The 16,212-nt window shown below is 47.1% G+C and overlaps 1 protein-coding gene across 1 annotated transcript in view; it reads right to left on the bottom strand.

Moving 5' to 3' along the window:
• The window catches only part of LOC118792729 (unconventional myosin-VI-like), a 69,034-nt gene that overhangs the window by 38,963 nt on the left and 13,859 nt on the right, over window positions 1-16,212 (bottom strand). Inside the window, exons 2-9 of the mRNA XM_036550635.1 lie at window positions 10,447-10,581; window positions 6,628-6,697; window positions 5,605-5,678; window positions 4,171-4,300; window positions 3,484-3,589; window positions 3,291-3,346; window positions 3,048-3,145; window positions 2,297-2,461 (exon numbers count right to left, since the gene is read on the bottom strand). Coding sequence (XP_036406528.1) covers window positions 2,297-2,461; window positions 3,048-3,145; window positions 3,291-3,346; window positions 3,484-3,589; window positions 4,171-4,300; window positions 5,605-5,678; window positions 6,628-6,697; window positions 10,447-10,563 — 816 coding nt within the window. The 5' untranslated portion in view covers window positions 10,564-10,581. The remainder of the gene's footprint in view (window positions 1-2,296; window positions 2,462-3,047; window positions 3,146-3,290; window positions 3,347-3,483; window positions 3,590-4,170; window positions 4,301-5,604; window positions 5,679-6,627; window positions 6,698-10,446; window positions 10,582-16,212) is intronic.

Below are 16,212 nucleotides of genomic sequence, written 5' to 3'. Positions count from 1 at the left end.
TCCTTACTCAAAATAGGTCATAAATTTGTTCCACACGCCACACAGACCAGTTAGTGGAACTGGTCACACTCCAGCAGAAGCACGTCACTCTCGATTTGCTGTGTCACCACACCGCACATCAGCTGGGACCAGCCTCCACAGTCCTGACATCACAGCCCTGATGTCACAGCCCTGACAGTCTGCCTCTGACATCACAGCCCTGACAGTCTGCCTCTGACACGCTGTCAACAGGAAGTTCCTGTGTCCCTCTGCTGCTTCCTCCAGGAGGGTAATGACTGAGAGCTGAGGATTTTTACAAGCTCACAGTGAGCGTTTGGTTTCAATCCCCATGTAATTGCTCTGTCTGCTTTTTAATGGCTTTTTCCTGCCCCTGCATCTTTTGTAAAGACAATCACTGTGAAGATTTGATGAGGTGATATATGTGAGAAAAAAAAAAAAAACTTCCCACCAGAAAAAAAAATCTTTTACTTCAATGAGAAACGCTGATGTCTCCCAGCAGATAGTCATAGGGACTGCTATGCTGCCTCTAAGATAATCTCACAAAGAGCAGCTCTTTCTCCTGATCTGCTCCACAACAGCACCAAGGGCACCACTGTTGTGCTGTCAACCGCTAGAGAAGCCACCTATAGAATTCAGCTTTGATTTTTCTCAATTAATTACAATATTTATCCTAACAAACACTCTCCATGGGCCCTTCGGTTCATCACTATGATGCCCCTCCAGACAGAAAGTGTTAGACAGGAGGCAGTTCTGGACAGAGCCCAGTTCTGGGCTCAACACCAGTTTAACTGACCACCACTGGCAAGAAAAGAACCTCATAGGAAATACGGCTGTGAAAGTCAAAGATGTAACATCAATAACATCAGTATCCAATAATATAACGCAGAAACGGGAAGCCTGCCAGGAAAGCGGCTCTGTTTTTATTTGCAACCGGAAAATAAATTGGAAGCCTCTGACTATGCAGACTGTTACAGACCTGGCCCTTTGACCTTGTGACCTGAAAGTTGAGAGACTCCCGGTGAGAAAGTGAGGACAGAACATCTGCGTCAAGTTTCACCAAACGCCATGCATAATCTGCCATGCTAGACAAACTAATCCACTTTCCTAACAGATCCATGTAAGATTGTTAGGACGACTGGAAAACATTACATTATTGTCGTTCAGCAGATGCTCTTTATACAGAGCGACTTACTTAGGTTACCATTTTTACACTTTATCCTTTTATACAGCTGGACATTTACTGAGGCAATTATCGTGCTCCTTACCACTATGCTAAGGCACACAGAGCCCCTTTCACCACAGTCAGCATTACCCATTAGCATAGGTGAGAGTTCTGAAAAGGCATTAAGAAGGAGCTTACTGAGACCATTGGTGGATCATAAAAAAACAGCACTATGAAATGGAAGCAAAACATTATCTATAACACTCTGACACGTGCATTTTCTGCATAGCCTGCCGTTGATCATTACGGTAATAACCAGCTAAGGTTAGGAAATAATGCTTCTGAGCTTCTTCAGAAAAGTGAAAAACAATCTCATGCCTCAGCATGTTATTTTGAATTGTTTCAGCATCATTAGTGGTTTAATACGTAACGCAGAGAAAGTCATTACTCCGCTTTAAAATCAAAAATACTCCGATCCCCATTTGACACAGTCCTATGGAATATATTGAGCTTTAAAGCGGCTGTGTTGTGTTAATTGCGGAACAAGGTCATATCACTCAATAACAGTGTCAGAAAAAAAGAATTATTAATAGAAAGTAGCCAGCGTTGTGGGACGAGCCGAGCACTCCAAAGGTCAGGACACGTGTCCTCAGTTTAATTAGACCACAGCAGAAATGTCAAGGCAAATGTCCCATTAGCACAAACGAGGTCGGTGCCTTACTGCGGAGTCAATAACACATTACCTCAGTGTCAAACAGAGACAGAACATTAGCAGTGAAGGCTGAAGACACTCTGGAAAGGAGGGTGGGGGGGGGGGTGTTCATTTGGAAGATTCATTTGGAAGATTCCCCCAGGAATCTGCTACCTATTAACAGCCTCTGTAGACTTCTATTAAACACGGACAGGGAGGTAGGAAATCTCGCCGTTTTAAGCAAGCATTGGACCAGTTAATAAAGAGCATATTGTGACATCTAGTGGCCAGTATAAGTATACCATCAAACACAAAGTTTTCACTAGCTTGCACATCCTGTTGATACTGTCCAGCACTACAGTCCTATAAAAGATGTGAGGCTCATCTGTGAGCACCAGGCAAGGGGTTACAGGGGGCTAACTGCGTGGGGCCGGCTCTCTCACCCTAAAGGTGTCCGGGGAGCTGAGGTGGAACTTCTGGCTGATGTCTTCGGGCGCCCCGGCGCAGAGCCTGTAGAAGATGTGGTAGTTCCTCTCCTCGTTGCTCTGTGTGCAGATCCTAGACTTCTCCAGCAGGTAGTGAGAGACGAACCCCCCCACCACAGCGTTCTGCAACACAGGGAGTGGTGGGGGGGGGGGGGGGGGGGGTGTTAGCCTCTCGCACACTGGAGACCTGGGGGGAGTGCTCCAGGCACACAGTGAAACTGTGGCAAAGTGACCAATCTCTGCACAGTACACACTGCAGTCACTAAAGCACAGGATCAGAGGGTCATGGGTTTCAGTCCCAACTTTCAGTACAAACACAACAGCAAACGGCCGAGGATGTATGCTCTGTAAGCAGCCTAGGACGAGGCTGTCTGCTGATATACACAATGAACTATGAAAAGGACTGCCAGACGGGCGGGTGAGTGCTCACAGCAGGAGAAATAAGGACAGAAATCTGACAAGTGTGACTGGCTGCAAACATTGAGTGTCTTCCTATTGTAAACAGAACACATCATCTTTACAGCTGCATGCCAGAACACAGATCACTTTACTACGGGTTTACAATCTGAGACCGAGACAATATAAACAAAGGATGTATTCTTGACATCTTCCAACTTCATATTAAAAACCAGTTCAACCATTTCGAAGTTCCCACTGGTTTCATCCCACGATCTGTTGAGCAGGACACCGAGAGGCTGGGCTGCGGTACCTTTTGATTGAAGTGGATTTCTACAAACTTTCCGAAGCGACTGCTGTTGTTGTTCCTGACAGTTTTTGCGTTCCCAAAGGCCTCCAGCAGGGGATTGGCTGCAAGTCAAGCAGTGCGAAAATCACAAAACAATTACAGCCAATCCGAAATCTAAACGCCTGTCAGTATTCATACACTGTGTGAACAGCTACAAGCTGCTGTAACAGATTTCATAGCCAACCATGCAAAACTCCTTACTCATACCTTCCACTATTCTCTCATCAATATCCTGGCCCGTTCCGTAGGTTGTTGTCAAATACCTGCAGCAGAGATGCAGCAGAGATGTGAAATCAATTTTTACATGATCCACATAAACACAGGGTGGTAAAGTTTAAAGTAAATTCACTGTTACGTTTTCTGTATTAACATGGTTATGATAAGTTTGATGAGTTTTTACCGGAGCACAAATTTGGTGTTTTCTGTCTTCCCAGCACCAGACTCTCCCGACACAATGATAGACTGGCTCATCTTCAGCACCTTCATGTCACGGTAGGCCTTGTCCGCTGAGAGAGAGGGACATGAACTCAGAACTCGAAGGGTTAACCCACTGTCACTCCATACGTCTTTCTACAGAACTATATTGTGAGGGGTATGTGTATAGTGGGGTGCAGTGTGGTGTAGCAGTGTGGTGTAGTGGTAAGAAGCAGGGCTAGTAACCGAAAGGTTGCTGGTTTGATTCCTCGCTAGGGCACTACTGTGGTACTCCTGGGCAAGGAACATAACCCACAATTGCCTCAGTAAATATCTAGCTGTATAAATGGATAAAATTGTAAGTCGCCCTGGATAAGTGTGTCTGCTAAATAACAATGTAATGTCTCAAGGTTTACAGACAGGACTCCCTTCACTACTGTAAAAATAATTAAAACTTCCTATCCCGTCACTTAAGTTATGAGCAGAAATTCCAGAAATTTTTTCCAGTGATTTTCATGGGCTTTACGCTATAATTAGGTCACAATATGACTATGCATGATAAGTGCAGGCGCCCCCTGGTGGACAGTGAAGAGAGTGTCATAATCGCTGGGCTGCAGATCCTTATGTGGAGCCTGGCTCAGGTGGTCTGTTTCATGTATCCTTAGGAACTCACCGATCGCGTAGACGTGAGGTGGCAGTGTACCCAGGGACCTCCCCTGGTACTGCTGAATGGTTTCCGGGGAGTAGAGTTTAGGGATGTCATAGTAGGGGTTAACCGCAATCAGGATGTTTGCGACATAGGTCTGAGAACAGAAGAGGCCTGAAATTAGAATTCTGAAAAAACACTGCCTTAAATAGAGCTGAATAGCACATATCACAAGCTGCATATAGACTTAGACATCCACACAACTCAAAGGAGTTCTAGCATGCGTTATCAGATGTAGTATGCTGTATATTCCTATTAAAGTAAATGTTTTAAAAATCTGTTTCAGAAGGGATGGCTGCATTCAAATAGGAAACACAGAGAAGTCATTTACACAACAGGATTGCACACAATCTTTTGCTGGCCATTCCTTAGCGTGTCGAGCACAGCGCAACTTTCCTTCCTTTCCAAAGCCCTTTCAGACAGCTGGCTTTTCCCTGGAGCAGCTCTGCTTATGGAGCTACACTCTGGGCATTGTGCTGGGTATCAGTGCCCTGATCATGTTCCCATGTTTCTGTCATTAGGCCAATGCCCCCGCGCCCGACCACCAGACAGCCTCCTTACAGCAGTGGGCGATGGGTGACATCTGGAGGAAGGTGCCCCCCCCGGCCAGCTGGCACCCGTCCCCCCAGGGCAGATGGGGAGTGGGGTAAGATGGGGTGACAGCCGTGCCACTTCAATAGACCTAATTATTTTGACTGTGGAAAGGCGATAGCGTCCGCCGGGCGGTTGTATCGGCCACAGAAGTAGAGGGGGACTCAAGCCAGCAGGGGGCGGCTGGGGGGAGGGGAGATGGGAGACCCCGGGAAGGAGGCACTGCGGGGCAGATACTGCAGGGAAGCACTTGGCAAACCAACAGCTGCTCACAGAGGTGATGGCGGCCACATCACAGGAGCCACCAGGGCTTATGCGTTCCGGGAAAAGGGGTCGATTTCAGAGCGCCAGTACACAGCGTATGGACCGATTACTGCACTGACTGGATGTGAGCAGAACAATGAGGGATTATCCAACCCTGAGCTCATAGTGACGGCTTGCAGGACTTTACAGCTAGGCTACCTAAACTACAACACCCAGGGCAGGGATGCCAAAACTACAGCACCCAGGCCTCTTTCAGTTCAAGGATGGGTCATAACAAAAACCTCACCCCACCAAAGAGACGCATGTCCGTCTTCTCCTTCCACAGCAGAATGTCAAGGATGATAAGATTCAAGGACCATTTTCCTGGGTATTTTCTTCTCATTTTTGGAGAATAGATAGCAAATAAATACGAATATGGAACATTCCCCTTCAAAAGCCCAAAGGATGTGGAACTGTGGGCGGTAACAAATGCTCTTGGTTTACAGGTACAGAAAATGGCTTGTTTAGTTGCAGAGGCAAGCAGGTAACATTGAATACCATACTTACATATATTTTGTCTTTGCTATAGCGCACACGGATATTGTTTAGAAGTGTAGCTTCATTCAGGTACATGAGCGAACCTGAAACAAACAGAGATATTAATTTCAGCAAAATCCAGCTCCTGGATGCTAAGTCAGTCACTCCCAAACAAAAAATTACAATCAGATTTTGTTAAGGAGACTACCAAGCAGGTTTTCCTGACGACAATCTGGCTGGTTGAAAAACGCTCGGCAAAGAGCTTTACAAAAGAACTGGGTCACAAACTCATTTTTGCAGTTTTAACTTCTTTGTGCCCACTTGACAAAGCTCCAGTTGTGACCCATTTGGGACAGCAAAAAGCACCTCATAAAACAAACACATTTTTTTATTCTAACAAAGATGTGGTCTGTCTTTGATACTGTCCTGTTGGCTAGGTCCACACTGGGGGGCCTGGCACTCTCCACAATGGACCCATTCTGCTAATCTGGGTTCATTTTAAATTGGGAAGAAATTAAAGGCGCTGAACACCATAGGCAGAAGACAATGTTTGTGATGGTAGCAGCTGCATGACACTCTTTGATTTTTTTTCAGCTTCAGATCATTTAGATCCCGCATCTTTGTTGGATCACATGACTGTACTTATTGTGCTTGGGTATTTCACCTTTCTAAGACGCACTGAAAGATAATCATTTTACTGTATGGTACAATGTAGTGGTACAATTTGATACACTACAATTTTACCGTTGGATATACTGTACGTTTACTGTAGGGTATGTTGTAGTTTCACTGAGGGGTATAATGCAGTTTTACTGTAGGACACCTGATGGTCTAACTGCAGGCTATGTTGTAGACACCTATGTATTGAATGCACTTATGAATGTACGTGCTGGTTACCAGCACACCGTGTAAGGGGCTGGTGGATGTTTGGACACGGCCTGCTGTGTGCTGTGCAGACCCTTCTTCACGCCGCTTTATCAGACGCACTTCCTGCTCGCTCTGTGCAGGTGAGCAGCTGCTGAATGTCAGAGTGTGAAAGTGACATTCACTCACAGTTGTCCTCCACATGCTTGTTGACGTCATCCTCTGCCGGAAACACCTGGTTGATGGGAGCCAGGAAGGTCTGCAAAGTGAAAACAGAAGGCGCTGTGAGTGACCCGTTTCCATGGGTACTCTTAAAAGCGGCACAAGTCTCCATGACATCAGCATAGCAGCCTGTCTGCTGAAATGAGCTGCTGTAGTTGACTAGGACCGGGTCCAAGGCCCTGGAGGTGCAGCTGTGTTCACTGCGGTCTTCACAGGGCTGGCCCTCTGAGATCGGCCTCACGGGGCATGACACAGACTGCTGAGAGCAGCACAGACTCATGGGATACCGGGCCTGCTGCTGGCGTGATGGTGTCACAGAGCTGGGCGGACAGAGGGTGGGGTCAGGAGGGGGCGGGGTGCAAATATTATGACATCACACATTCACCCTGTACTTGAGACACGTGGAACACAGCAGAAAATAAAAATCCCTCACACAGAAAGGAGAAGGAGCAGAGAAAGGAAAGGGAAGCGTGATTTGCATGATGTATTGTCATTACATTGTGACTGTGCCCATTACAGGACCCTCCAGCTTCTCTGAGCAGAACCTACAAAACAATAGGAGACTGAACACTGGAAACTTTACATGCCTTCCTCCCTGAGAGAAGACGCAGATACTACCTGGTCTAAATGGACAGCACCTGGCCTGGGGGGGTGATCAAGGACACACTGATTGTTCTTAAATGCTCCTGCAATACGGCGGAAGTTTCTTGCAACTGAGCAAGACACTGAGAGTGGCAATCACACAAAAACCTGTGTTTTAGCAGCCTTGCAAAATGAGAAGAAAAGTGGCTAAGACGTACTTAATTTTTTTTACTTATTTGACGGTGACCTCTCTGTAATCATAGGGAAAAACAACTCAAGCCAGTTTCCCATCCTGAGGTCCCTGTTATTTTGGTGTAGACGGCCTTCATGGGTGTTCTTGATGAATTATTCTGCAGGTGGGAGAGGCAGCTGTCCAGGCAGAGAGACGTCCCTCCCCACGGTCACGGTCGAGAGCTGTGCGCACCAGCGCAGACGCATGCATTATTTACTGCGACTGAATGCACACTAATGAGGGTTAGTGTTCACAGGCCTGCGCTCACACGTGTCTCCTGTGAGTCTGCAAGGCTCCTCTTTCTGTCTCCGCTTCATTTTGGCTGAATTCCTCCCTTTTTGATCGTGTTTACTGTTGACACATCAGTTGGCAGGTGTTTACACTGGGAACGGAGCTATTCTGGATTTTTTCCCCCTTGAGCTGCAGGGAAACGTTGCAGGGTAATGTGCCATGTGAAGAATGACTACCAGGCTGACGAGGGTTTCCTTTTCCTTTTTCTCTCTTTTCTTTTCTTCCCTTTTCTTCCTTTCTCCCCCCTCCTCCCTCCCTCGTTGACCTCACAGAATGCTTGAAAAGTTGCCACTTCAAAGAGAGCGGGGTCACATGCTTCTTCTTTGCACTCCACTGCCCGGGAACAGGTCTGCACTGTTCCTGACACAAACAGGAAACCTCCGAGGGCCGAGCGCATGTACGGCCGCGACGCTTCCAAATGAAAAATCGCTCAAATTAATCACTCCTTCCAGCAGGGAAGCGCTGGGAACGCCCGTTATGGTTTCTAAATAAACACACGTCCTACTCACTGGGGTGCAGAGGGTAGAGAGGTCAACAGAGAGTCATCGCTATGTTTTTAAACAGAGTACAAATAAAATTAATCAAACAGCATGAAAGCATACATTCCCTTGCTCTCATTTCTGTATATGGGGCAAGGTTATGCAATGGAAGCTGTGAGCCTTCAAGGAGAAGTAGCGAAAAACAAAAAAAAAAAAAAACACAAACAAGTGTTTGAACCCAGGCCATGTGACCTTTGAATATGTGGGTCAGGCTCCTTGGCTCCACCCACTGCCACGGTGCTCTCCCGTGAGCTGACAGTGAAAGGCAACTGTTTCTGCATTACTTTACAGCATTTCAAAGGGTTATAAAGGGTGTAAGGATGGAGCAAGGTAACATGGCTGACTCAAAGGGTTTTAAAGGATGAGAGAGTAGCGAGCTAACACGGCTGATTCAAAGGTTTTAAAGTATCTGAGGGAGTGTAGCGAGGCAATAGCACTGATTCAAAGGTTTTCAAGGATGAGGGCGTAGCGAGCTAACAGCACTGATTCAAAGGATTTTGAAGGATGTAAGAGTGTGTCAAGGTATCGGGACTGATTCAGTCTCTCACAGGACGTGAGACATAGGGACGTGACAGAGTGCAGAGCTGTAACGCTGACTCGCTCCAGCCACAGCTAGTCTGGCGTTCTCTGCACCGATTGGCAGGACTCCGGCCTCCCACCGAGGGGATCTCCGTGGGGCGGCCGAGGGGACAGCGGCGGGTGACGCAACCCCCTGAATTTAAGCGCGGTTGCCCCTGCCAGCCCCCTCCCGTCCGGGATGAACAGAGAGAGCAGGAACATGGGAGCTGCCGGCGCATTACCTAACCCGGGGAACACAGGCGGCCATTGTCGGGGGGGTGACACGGTGTCATGCGCTCGCCTCTCTCTCAGCGAGCGGTTTTGCCCCGGCTGCCAGCGCGTGCACCGAGCCGCCCGGCCCCGCCACGGCATGCTGGCACAGACAGGCCGCCACCGAACAGACCGGGCATTGTGCCCCCCCTCCTCCCTGAGCTGCCAGGGAAAGGAACGCCCGCGGCACACAGAGGGGGAGAGAGAGTGAGGGAGAGAAAGAGAGAGCAGCCTCTCCATCTCTCTGCCTACAGGCGCGCCTGAGATTGCACTCTTACGGGCGGATGTAAGCAGTGCCGAGGGCGGAGTTTAGCCCCGCCTGCCACGTGAGACCCCGCCGCTAAAAGCCATGGTTTGGCGGTGAGGTTGCCACGGCGACCACGTTTCACCTACATTAGCCTGTTTGCATCACCCCATCGATTATCCACTCCAGCGGAGAAGCAAATTAGCGCAGGCACCCCTGAGAGGACTCTGTGGGCACCGGTACGTGGGGGAGGGGTTTTTAATACACGGCAGCTGGGTTCACACGCCCCCCCGAGGGTGCGGTCTGCAGGGGGCTGCATTTGGGGAATTTCGTCAGCGCCTTCGCCCCTGGAGGAGAAACACCTGCAGCAATGTGATCTGTATGAGCAAACGGTTAGAACGTGGTACAGAGTGGCCACCTTTTCCCACAATCACATTCTGTTCCCCAGGCCTCACTGACCGCACCGCTCCTCACAGTACTGTAACGCCACGGTCAGTGCCAATCATGACATGAGTTTTACACATGGAAATTACGCGGGGGGGGGCAGGGGGCGACTCCATCCTCACTCTCTGACTGGGCCTGGAAAGTGCTGCAGGGAAGCGGCAGCCACAGCTGGAGTCAGAGTGTTATGTAAGAGTGTAGGCCTGACTCAGAGCTACAGCTGCACAGGGAGCAGAGGACAGCAGGGAGGATCACATGGGGGGGTGGGGGGCGGGTTGGGGGGGGTCACCTGGCTCTGCAGGGAGGGATGCACCCTGGAGAGTATAAGAAAAAAAATGTGGATGGAGAAGAAGAATGCGCGTCGATGTAAAAATCCGTCTTTAATCCAATAAAAAGCAGTATTGAAGCACACGAAAAAGCACTGACTTCGGGTTCAACAATGTCGGAGTTAACCCTGATCAAACCCATTCCAACATATACAGTTTAGGCTACACTCTTGACGTAAATTAACCAGACCTGTCGCCTGTATGATAAGGAAATTAGAATACCATGTTTGAGTAAGTCAGGATACCATTTGTCTGAGATGGTTCTCGATCTCGATTACAGGAGAGGGGCGCAGTCACACTCACCTTCCCCCGCTGTTTCAGGGGCTCGATGGTCAGGCTATCCGCCCCGATGTCCACGATGGTGCCCAGCTGGAACCCGTCCGTCGGGTGGGGCGCCCACACTGGCTTCCCATCCTCCATCACACCGCGCGGCTAAGCCTTGGGGGGGGGGGGGGGGGGGGGGGGGGGCACAGGAGAGTCAGAGGGGGGCTTTGCCCGGCTGAGCGCCCCGACATCATACAGGCAACCACAAAGGATGCGACAGATGCTAAAGGACCTGATGAGCAAGTCTGCAAATGCTTATGAGGGTCACTGAGATGGCAAGACAGAAGCAATCAATCAATCAATCAAGCAGCCAATCAATCAATCCTCCAAATTTTATTTGTCATAATCCATTTTTAAAGTAGTAATAATATTTAAAAATAAAATAAATAAAAAATAAATAAAATAATGACATTTAATCTCAAACTCCAATCGGGTGCACGTGTTAACTGACAACTGTAAGTTAAACCGGCCCCCATCCACCAGGGGCTGGCCATGGTACTTGTTATTATAGTGGCACCTTACTGCTAACTGAACTACACACATCCAGACTGTGTGCAGAATCACACTCTGTACTGTTACACTGTTTACGATACTCCAGAGGCCTGCAGAGATGCTGTTGCTGTCAGAATAATCTGCTGATCCAGCAGGAGAGGCAGGTTTGCAGAGCCGTGAGCGGCCGCCCGCAGGGGACGCTACCCGCACCCAGGGGATGCACTCAGCGCTCAGTAATAACGCAAACAAGAAGCACATGCAGGACATCACAGCTGCTGCAGCGTGCCACGGGACAAACATGAGCCTTTCAGAGCAGCAAAACCGAAACCGCACGACCGAAGGCAAAAAGAAGGGAGGGGCAGAAACACGTTCCCTCCAATTGCATTACTGTCATTTAGTAGATACTCCTCCTATCCAGAGCGACTTACATGGGTTACGGTTTTGATATGCGATCCATTTCTACAGCTGGATATTTAAGTGAGGCAATTCTGGGTTAAGGTACCTTGTCCGATGGTACAGCGGCAGTGTCCCAGCGGGGAATCGAACTGGCAACCTTTCAATTACTAGCCCTGCTCCTTCCCGCTAAGCCACACTGCCTCCCAACCCAGAGGCTCCCCCACGCCTCTCTGCATCAGAAAACATGCTTAGTCACTCCTGTCGTTTAACTGAAAATCCTGATTTGCATTCAGCGCAGGCCTTTTCTCCCCTTACAGTGTTACTTAATGTGACTGAGGAGAATTCCAACCAGGGTGCCAAGGTCCAACTGCCAAAAGAGTGGATTCCTGATGATGCTGTAACCAAGGCACCGGAAAGGGAAAAGGGGGGGGCTGCTGTCAATACACAATGCACCCCCTCAGAGGAGGGGCCGTGCTCTCCCCCGGAGACGCTTTTTATGCTACGAAGTGTCCCAGACAGAGTGCCTTCACCCTGGGACACAAAGCTCTCCAATTTGGCCTGAGCCCAGATCACAGCCTGGCTCCAAGGCGGATTTTCAATGCTCACTTATCAATCACTGGAGGGCTCTGGGAATGACTTACTGTGCGTGACAATCACGTTATTCTCTCCGCTTTGGCCAATATCTGCTCTCCTCCGCTTCCAAACATCATTGAAATTCATTCCAAATCCCATGAACACCAAACTCTCTTTGGGAAATGATGTCAGAGATGGAGGAGATTTACTTAATCACAACAGAGAGAAGTGGTTAACTTTGTGCCTGGCTGGTACTTTAAAAATCTCAGAAAACACACACTAAAAACAGCAGACAAACAATAAATTCTGTGTGAAAATATGGCAAATTCTTTGCTTCCCGGTATTTACTAACTTGTTACAGATTTATGCTAAGCATATCTAATCCGACTCTTACAATAAATTGATTCTATTTGCAGAGAGCATGTCATTGTAATTCATACTGAGCATACTGTTTTTCTAACATCATTTATTAAAAATATAAATCCAGTAGAACCCCCTGTGATTGCTCCTCACAGTTTTAAAAATGGCAGTGACATTATTCCAGCGAATTTGGCCAATATCCCACTGCTGTTCTTTTTTTTGTGACAAAGATAAAATGCCCAATGCTCTGTGCTCCCAGGTCTGTGTCAAAACTGTCAAAATAACAGAGAGGGAGGCTATGCGAAGTTTACTCAGAGAGCTCCTCGATTCAAAGCATCTGTCACAATTTAGAAGGGGCTACTGAGGCGCTTTTCACATCGGGCTAAAAATAGACGCAGGATACAGCGGCCGGGCTGGGAGACAGCATTTAGCGCTTAGCGCAGCGGAGCGCCGCTCTTCCTCCACCGCCTGGCGGTGACCGCAAGGACCATGGGAACAGAGGGGCTCCTGCTAAACCAACGGCATCACACACTCTCTACACGCCAGAGCCACCTGAAACAGGCTCAAACTGGCCGAAGTGCAACCTGCTGAAGCCGGTCTTCGAACAAAAAGAAAAAAAGGTTTTTCGAAAACTACTTTTACAGACCAAGGAGAAGAGTTAGGCCCATCTGGAACACGTGACCCAGAACAATGGAAGTGTGAGTCACACCAAAATAGATCAAGAGGGAACAAAAAAAAAAAAAACTATACACAATAGAAATTTAAATGAAATGAAGAGAGAGAGTCTGTTTATGAGCTTCCTTTTAAGAGGCCATTCACTGAAACCACCCCCTGCACTCCCACTACAGGCATGGAAAAAAAGACGTTACCTCTTGTTTAAGCTGTACGGCATTCCTCACTTCTCACTACAAATGAAGTGTGTGAAACTGTATCAGTACCAGTACAACTCTCCCCACATTTCCCCGTTCCTCAGAGTGAGCAGCGAGCTGATACATGAGCAGACTCATGAGCAGACTACAGTTTCAGTTCATGCCCTCAGAACATATACTGCTGGGTGTCCTACACTGTCTCATTAATTCATATTTTCACCAGTATGTTTTCTTTTTTATTGGATTGCATTTGAAATGCACAGTGACCACAGTGACTTAAATTCCCATTCAGCTTGTCACAGAACCATGAAGGAATTTCAGTTTTCAGCTCCTTTTTTGCATGATAAAAAAAAAAAATAAAGGCTCTTTCAGGTCAGGTTTCTTATTATTAATTTGAGAAACGTAACATACACATAAATAAACCAAGATAAAAACCAGCAAGGTGGTTTTAGCTGGGCATTTTAGCTATGAAACCTGTGCAGAGACAGAAAGGAATAAGTTACCATGCATATCCATTGGACACTTCGCTAAGAAATTAGCTGTAGATACAAATTGTACAGTATCAGTACAGAGATTTAGAACCTGAACAAGCTGGACACAAAAAAGGCAGTTAGCCACAGAATCCATAGCTAAGTACAACTACCAATAACAGTAACCCATTACATAACAAATTTAGTAAGCTAACTAGCAAGCAAGCTATGACAACATCAACATTTTGCCTTTTGTCTTTGAATTTAGCTAACTCCTTGTTGTCCTCAGGTTATTCATAAATCGTTCTTCACTTGTTTCATTCAATATCGTGTCTGTCACTGCTGCCAACGCTTAGCTCGGCGGTGTTGAGGGGCAAACAGCACTTTAAACGGAAACATGGTGATTCAGGATTACATGAAGCTTTTGCTGTTGTTGACAGAACACAATAATGACTTCAGTCTGCACACTTTCACTGGTGTGCGTCATTAAAGGACCAGTTTCCCGGTACGTTTTGTAAATACAGGGCCCAGTTCTCCTGTCCAATCAGACATGGTGGAACTGAGGTGAAGTGTCAGACGCAGGGGACTGCCCAGGGCAGGGGGGGTGGGGGGGTGGTTCACCTGGTTCCTGTTCCTTCAGCAGAACTCACCTCCTCCTGCTCCAGCAGACTGCTGTGAGAGAGGAGAGACGGGTTCTGCTTCAGGACAGTACTGCAGCCCCTCTGTCCTCTCTGAACAAATCATTCCCAAAACCAGACCAGATTCTCATAATGTAACAATTAGCCTAGTTCTATCTCTGTTCCCTGTTGCTGTGATCTGTATTCCATTTCCTGGTTTCCTGGTCTAGTTCATAACCTCCAGCCATCTGAGCTAAAGCTCTACTGCTTAGAAACTTCATTCAACTGAAGTCATTACAATGTTGAGTTTTTTTTCCCTAAAAAGTGCCAGAGAACTGTTTATCATTTATCATAAAAAAGCATTTCCCCATTCCTCTTCATTATCTGTGTAAAAAGCAATAAAAATTTGATTCATCTTTATGCTCATCTTTTGCTCATCTTTATCACTGCGTAGCTGTAACATGGATATATTTCTCAGACTGCCTAGGAGTCATGCAGCACTCCCTTTCTCCCCTGAAATGAACATGACTTAACTTGATCGTACCCAGAGCGGCCTGCTCACAGCACGCCAAGCGTTTGTGAAACTCATCTAACCACATTTCTACCCCAAACCTCCCCTTTAGGGCTCGTCTGTCGCTAGCATTTTGGGGGTAAAAATGAAGATGCTGTAGGCTGATGTACAGTTTCACTGAACCACAAACCGCACAGGGCTCACACAGGAAAGGAAGCTCACTACAACGATGCTACACAGCTACCTCACCATGGCAACAAGACACAGCTCCTTGTAGATGTGGCACAGAAAAGTGAAATTATGCAGCACAGTCATCTGCCTGTACTGACATGACACAGCTCCTTCACCGCGTATATATATGACACAGCTCCTTCACCGCGTATATATATGACACAGCTCCTTCACCAAGTTGATGAAGCACAGCCTAACCCTAACCCTAACCCTTAACCTCAGAAAGACTCCTAACAGCAGGCCTTACTCTGTTCTGTGTGCATAAACCGCTAGAGGTGGAAAACCCTGGCTTCAGAAAGTAAAAGTCCTACCATGCATTTGTTCTAGCCATTCACTAAACAAGGTGATTTCACTAATTAGCTCCTCTACCTGGCTGAAGAGTTGTGCTATTTAAATTCAGCTGGTGTAGTGCATGGGTGGAACAAATACGTGGCAGGACTTTTACTTTCTGAAGCTGGGGTTTTCCACCTCTGTTAAACCGCATACTCAAGGTCACCTGTTTCAGTTAGTTATATCAATCTAATGAAACATCACCTGAGAGACTAGAAAATCCAATACCCCTGGAATTTACACATGACCGTTATTAGATGTGTGCAATATTATCAGCTGAGCACACAGACCACGTGATGATTGCTTCTGCTACACATATGCCTGGTTTTACTGGTCCCTGGACCATTATGGTCACTCAGCCACCACCACTGCAAACTGACAGGCAATAGTAAAGACAGCTTATTACATGGAGAGGCAATGAACTGGCCTTGCAATGTGAGAGTTGCAGGTTTGAACCCTGAGTGAGGCATTGCTGTTTGACTCTGAACTGACTCAGCAAACAGCCAGCTGTTTAACAGTATATCCACTATAATCTGCTTCCATAGGTGAGCAAATAAAGATAATAAATATAATAAATATGATGATAAATAAATGATGATGATGATGATAACAAAAATAAACATTATTTATATAGTACACCTCATTTGCAGCACAAAGTACTTCCTAGAACTGGCTGGGGTTATTTTTGTCCCCCCACAACATATGCTCAGAGGTCAGAAGAGAATGGAAACTGGTTTAAGCTAACAACCTCTGTGTTTAGACATTAACAATAATGACTACATGAAAACCTCACTGTTGTAAGTGAACACACATCAAGCAGGCCCGCATAAACAAATTAATTCTTTTCACCCTGGATAATAAGCCAAACTGAATAAATCTAAATGTAGCAGCTCATT

This window comes from Megalops cyprinoides, chromosome 17 (assembly GCF_013368585.1).
Source record: "Megalops cyprinoides isolate fMegCyp1 chromosome 17, fMegCyp1.pri, whole genome shotgun sequence".
Taxonomy (NCBI): domain Eukaryota; kingdom Metazoa; phylum Chordata; class Actinopteri; order Elopiformes; family Megalopidae; genus Megalops; species Megalops cyprinoides.
This window is presented reverse-complemented; position numbering and strand designations above follow the sequence as displayed.